General features: G+C 40.7%; 1 protein-coding gene across 1 annotated transcript in view; it reads right to left on the bottom strand.

Annotated features, from left to right (window-relative positions):
• The window catches only part of LOC137998008 (protein dispatched homolog 3-like), a 37,515-nt gene extending 31,141 nt beyond the window's left edge, over positions 1–6,374 (bottom strand). Inside the window, exon 1 of the mRNA XM_068844391.1 lies at positions 5,146–6,374. Coding sequence (XP_068700492.1) covers positions 5,146–6,185 — 1,040 coding nt within the window. The 5' untranslated portion in view covers positions 6,186–6,374. The remainder of the gene's footprint in view (positions 1–5,145) is intronic.
• Positions 6,375–6,632: the final 258 nt, after the last annotated feature.

The following is a 6,632-nucleotide window of genomic DNA, read 5'->3' as shown; positions in this document are numbered from 1 at the left end:
TGGAAATAGCTAGGAAATGACTAGACTCAATGGGAAACTTTTTGTTGCATACCAACACTGGACATGCATATAACTACTGGAATTTGAAAATTGCAGCAGCACCATCTTGACGATAAACTGCTATCCAAAAGACAAGTACCATCAAAACAAATTGAGTTATCAATTGGGTGGTGCCTTATACAGAGGATAGCTTCAACCAACTTACAAATAATAGTTACTTAAGACCATGGTTGGGGGTAGATATTTTAATCTACGGAAGAAAGGGGAGGAGAGAGTGGTCAAGCTAAAATAATGGTGAAAGTCCATTAAAATTATGTTGTTGTTTAAATATTAAGGTTAAAATAATTTAACCATACAATACTAACTTCTTACTAACCGAGCACGAGGGCCGTACTGGGGAATATTGGCCCGAGGTCGTGGCAGCGCTCGGGGCAATGAAACACAACGAAACGAAAGAACAGAACAACAACAACTGTTAAGAATCCCAACCGGCTGGAGGCAAACCAGTTGGCTATTTACAAGTGTGGCTGGGAAGTTGAACCAGGCACTACCAGGATCAAATTCATTGAGTGGTCAGAGCGGTTCTTGAACCCGGGATCTCCGGATCTCAAGGCAAGCGCCCTAACCACTGGGCCACACTGCCTCCTCGTAGCTATTCCTTATTGTGAATGCAGTAATCAAAGTTACAATGAGCACCAACCATCCTTGTCTGGAATCATAGTAACCTGAATTGTATTTTAAACAACAATACTGAATATTTCCCTCTTTTCAAGTGAATATCTGTTGGAATACTACATTAACGACCTACATTCGCCCAAAAGTCATTGTGCATAGTGTCTGAATTTCGTGTTACATGAAATTAATCAAATAGCTGACATGTTGTTTCCAATGTCTTTCCTGAGTGCATTCAGCCAATCAGATCACACATTTGGACAAACCCAGTGCTCAAAGTTGATGGTCATCCAGTCGTCCCAGACGACCAGAATGTTTACCAAGCGACTAGATTTTGCTAAAATGAAAAGTTTGATTGCCTGAAGAAAAGACAACGTTCAACCCAGCCAAAATTGAAAATGAATTACCTAAGCTTGTTGGTTTTCTATTTTCAAGGTCCGATAGTAGTGTGAAGTTAACAATATTGAATTTGCCACAGTTGAGCATTTTCCCGTGTTTTGAACATCTGTGGCTTTTACACAAAATTGCCCGATAGGAAAATCCAATGTCACAAACATGTAGCGGGTTTACGATGGATTTTGAAAATGCGCCAAAAAATACCCCAGATGTCCAAAAAAATAAAACCACAGCTGCACACTTATAAGAGGGTCCCCAATAGGATTTTCGGATCCAGGATTTGGCTTTTATAGCATTATAACTTAGCGGGATCTTGGAAACCGCCACTCTGAAGCCGCAAGATCCGGGATTTCTGACGACAAAAATATTAAAATGAACTCAACTTTTGCCGTCGACAACAACGAAAATATGCTGTAGCGCATAACCTAGAATTATACTCTGCAGACAACACCATCATCGCTGTTTGTGGCTTTACATATTATTGATTGTGTGGCTCTTTTTTTAAGAAGGAAAACGGCGGAAATTCAATTTTTGCAGAAAGAGAAATTTTGGGCACAAATTCTGTGGAGTGTCAAAACATCGAACAAGAGTAACATGCCTACCACAGGCACCCAAGCTCAATGTGAGGGAAAGCCAACAAAAATATAAGAATTTGCATAGGAATCCGGCAAAAGACTTGAGAAGGCAATTATACGAAAGAATTCTCAATTAAAAAGCCTAAACTTATTGCCATTGTGGCTCGCTTCCTTCCTGTGTTTTTTTTTTCAGATTCAACGCCGTTTTGAGCCGTTTTCAATTCCTCAGTTGTCAACAGCGTAATAAACATTAAATTCTCAGGAGCCAGCCAAATTGAGTCAAATATTCCGCGATAAAATGTTCCCACGGTTACAATTTCGCATCGGAATCAATTGAAAAAGATTAAACTTTCATTTCAACCCAACAACAAAGTGATAGCAGCCCTGCGAGCAACCTCAGGCGGTAGTTTGTCTACTCGATCAGAACCAAAAACATTTTCGGCAGGTAGATTTCTCAGCAATGTTGGACGGTTGAACTTTGTAACGACACTTGTTTTATTCCCCTGGGCATTGTCTCTCTCGTCCAATCACAGTCACACGTCTAAACTTCAAAAACACATTCAGAAAAATGTGTCGTTGACAAACTATGGTCTAGGACCCCAGTTAGAGCACAGTTTAGTACACCGAACAGGGGTTACAAAGCCGGTTACAAAGTTCTCACTGAGCTTGCGGCGCCTGTGAACCTACACGGCTCCCCAGCCGGCTAGCGCGTGCTTTAGCCTTTCAGTTTTGTAATTTGGCTATTACAAGTATGTCTTTGATTGACCGCCCTCTTTTGCAACATATGAGGGGCGGGCCTCCGTAGATTTCTTTAAGCAATGGTCCTCGCTCTATTAAATGCCAGTCTTTCGTAGGGATTTGTTTTAAGTTCAGTTCTGCTGGGTGGTACTGCGTCACAAAAGGCAAGATTCGTCTGCTCTCTTGTGGTTTTTGAAGGAGTGCCAGTTTCCTGTTTTTAAATTGCACTTCTGAGGCGATCCTTTGAACAAGATTCTCGGGATAACCACTTTCACGTACGCGTGATTTAAAATTCTAGATGAGCTCTCCAAATACTTTTAGAAGAGTTTGTTCTGAGAAGTCTCAAAGCCTCGTCTTTGATGAAGCCTTTTTTGATGCCCAGTGGGTGCCACGAGGAGAAGTGTGTTCACTGAAATGTTTCAGTAGGTTTGAAGTGCGAGCACACATCAAGGAATGAGTTGCTCTTGAACCTTTTGCCTTTGTAAATGTCTGTATCGATAAAATAATGTCGTTTCTGTATCTGAAATTTCAGCCGTTAATTTAATTGTGGTTTGTTGTTTGTTTGCTTGTTCAATGAATTGCATTATCTCCTTTCTGTTTTAAGTCTAGAGGGAAAGTATGTCGTCTACATATCGTTTCCAAACGAGCGGTTTTAGTGCGCTTTGGTGCGGTTTTAGTGCGCCTTTCCATGCTAAATAGGAATGTTAGGGAGAAAAGTATTCTTGTTGATGACTGTATACCTTAGCAACAGATTCATTTCCTACTAATAACGGACAATCACGCATCATTTCAGTTTCAAAAATGTAATTGTGAATGCTACAATTAGGGTCAATTGGATCATGATGGTTGGTGGAAAAGACTAACAAGGCGTATTCTAAATCAACTGTAGTTGTAATTGACAACGAGGTTTGGACATAATGTTGTGACGTCATGACCGGGACCGGGATTGGCCGATAAAAACGTTCAGAATCTCGGGATTAAGGGAAAATTTTGGTCGGGATAGCGGGATTGAAGAACCCTATTGGGGACCCTCTTATAACTATGGGATGTTCAAGCTCCAATGCCAATGTGATTGCATCTCAACAGGCATGCATTTAATCGTAGAGGGTTTCCGAAGAGGAAACCAAATTTACGGGTTTAGTTGCCCAGCTTTTGAAACACTGACAAACTGGAATTTTTTTGAATTTCGAGCACTGCAAACCATCATTGTAACAACATGCAGTTAAACCCTAGTAAGTGCAAGCAGATACGGGTTGATTTTTTGCGTTATAATAGTTGCTACAGTCAACCAATAGCAGTAGGAGGTTTTGTTATTGAGTCGGTGGAATCGTTCAAGCTCCTTGGGGTGTATATTCCTATGGACCTCAGTTGGTCGACTCATTGCGTATAAGATCTGTCCTAGAGTATGCATCGGTAATTTTTGCAAACTTACTGCAGTATCTCTGCATGGCGGTAGAAAGAGTGCAAAAGAGAGCCCTTCGAATCATCTTTGGTCCTGACTTGAGCTACGAGGACACCCTCGCACATGCCGGGCTTCTGTCTCTAAAGGCCAGACGCCACCTGGCGTGCAAGAAATTTGTGACGGAAATTATACACGCAATCCCGCTTTACCCCCTAATTTCTAGCAGGGTCATTTCGCCGCAAACTTCATATTATCTGAGGTCAGGACCATCATGCCATGTGTTACTTGGCCGAACTGACCGGTTCTCAGAATTTGTGTCAGTTAAATATGCGTTGTCTATTAATTGTGCGTAATTATGCGCATTCGATGTTACAATATTGCTACCATACTATATTTACGTCTTTATATTTATATAACTACACGTATATTTGTATGTTTGTGAGTGCATTGTGTGACCCTACCAGTAATTCAGAGAGATCTGCGAATGGTGGAAATAAACAAATATTGTATTGTATTGTATTGTATTTGAAACAAAAACAAACGACTGAAATGACTTTTGGGCGAATATGGGCCTTTCATTAGCGGTCTTTGATACTTGTTGAGTTTATGAGGTGTTAACTTGTTGAACATCTGTTAACAAATGCCACACACTTATGTAAAGTTCCTTTCCTTTCCTTTCCCATATGGAAGATGGGATTGATGTCACCCACTGCCATTAATGTGCCAACCAGAGCCTTATTGGCTGTCAAAACAAAGGGTCTTCTGTCCCCGTGATTGGCACATTTAAATAACAAACGCAATGTGTTCCCCATAAGCAACAGCCATTATGGTAAAAAATTGTTGAAACTTTCCAAATTATTTTCATCCGTCAGTATCACAATAAAAAAACCTTAGTCCTCTCGATATTCGTCACATGGTATATTTCACTAAAAAAATGCTTTCAACACGACAGCACTCGTGGGTGTAAAACAGCATAAGATCAATATTATAAGACATCGACTAAAATTATAAATCAAACCTCGATATCTTACCATGTCAACGTGCTCATGACAAAGCACTTTGGCAATAGATTTTCGTGACTTAGTACAAACGAAGATACATTGCACATCGCTGGAATTTGTTTTCATATTTCACGACATAACTAACAGCTGCAAGTAAGTGGAAGCGTATTCTAGAATCTAGCCACAGCTGGCAACACAACAATACCCTCACGAGCAAAATAACAATAATTATTGTAAATTTTTACCATGAATCTCGTCTAACAATAAGATTCATAAGATTTAAGAAGAAATGCTTCTTCTAAAACCTTCCAAACAACAATACTTTTAACGTATGAAATAAATACTGCAGAAAAGCACTTACTCTGTTGACATTTTCTTCACCGCCTCAGCGTATTTTACAAGAAAATCTTTGAACGCTTCACCCTGGGGATCATGTACACCCGGATAATTCCAGTACTTGTACGTTGAAGGCTTTAAAGGATAACCAAACCTAACCTCAGCACGTAAAAACTTGCTTTTGCGATTGCTTGACGAAAATGAACCATCCACAAACCAGTAGGTGAAAGGCTTAGTGAGAAGCAGATCAAAGCTCTCTTTGATGCGTGCATCTGTGAGATTCATCTTTCCTGTTTTACCATGGCCTTGTCCGTCGTTCACTAACAATCCCGGACCAACAGAAGGATAAAAAAAGTCTATCAGCGAAATAGGAGGAGTGCAACCATCGGGTAGAAAAGGATCCTTTTTCGCTTCGGGCCATTTCCAACAAAAATCAGAAAAGCCATCTTGCTGCATTAAACTTTGCTCGATTTGATGAATAGTTTCGAGCCGTTCCTTCGTGAAGATGTTGAGATCAGAATCATTTTCCCCTCTGGCAAGGTAAACTAGTTCTAACGTCCACTTTGGGCTCTTTTGAAATACCTCGGTATTGAAATTCGTGTCTGGCGAACCAGCTGAGCGTTTTTTACGCCTGGAGTGCCAAATATCCTCAGGATGATGCATGATTTTTGAGAGCTTCGACGCCACTGAAACCATGTCCTCGTGTTGTGAGCTAATGTGGCCGGGTATTTGAAATGACTGCAATGACTTATCTATTATAAGCAATTTTTCTGTCGTTGGGTGCCAAAAGCACATTCCAATAGGGACAGCTATGGCCATAAGCAAGGCGAAAAGAGCTACGACAGGGTGAACGTATAATTTGAAGAACTCTCTAAGTGCTTGTCGAGCCAGCGCAGGAAAAGACCCGCAAGTAAGCCTTAACTTGGGCTGATGAAACAGTAGAGAAGGTTCCAAAGTTACATCTGGCAAAAAATTGTCCTCATCAACTGCAAACTCTTGGCTCTCGGAGAAAAGCTTGGCGGAGTCACCGCTTTCGTTTCGTGAGTGTCCTCGAGAAGATTGCATATTACGCAAAACACCGGCTAGAGGTGGATTGTTTTTCAACCAGGACAAAGTGAAGCGATAAAAACGTTCAAGGAGATTTTAGTACGCTAATACCATCCAACAACATGGGGAAAATTACCAGTATTACCTGACTGCAGCTACACCGCTACACCATAGTCACTCACAAAGTTGAATCTCGCTTTGTGCTTTGATCACCTATCACGTGACACAATTGTTTACTTCTTTGTTGACGGAGCTGACATCGAGGTGTGCAAGCTCTATTGTATAACCAAAACGCAATATTTGTCAGCTTGCCGAAAATATTGGTCTTCCCAATGTTCAAAAAAAGAATTGAGCAAAATAGCCATTATTTCGCAAAGAATGATTTCGTTTGACGTCACGGAAGTCCCAAAAATTTCGTTGACTCAGATGTCAAGGCGTTGATACATTTCCATTTCCGCTGTTTAT

Source organism: Montipora foliosa, chromosome 3, assembly GCF_036669935.1.
Source record: "Montipora foliosa isolate CH-2021 chromosome 3, ASM3666993v2, whole genome shotgun sequence".
NCBI lineage: Eukaryota > Metazoa > Cnidaria > Anthozoa > Scleractinia > Acroporidae > Montipora > Montipora foliosa.
The sequence above is the reverse complement of the archived record's forward strand: the minus strand, read 5'-3'. Positions and strand labels throughout refer to the sequence as shown.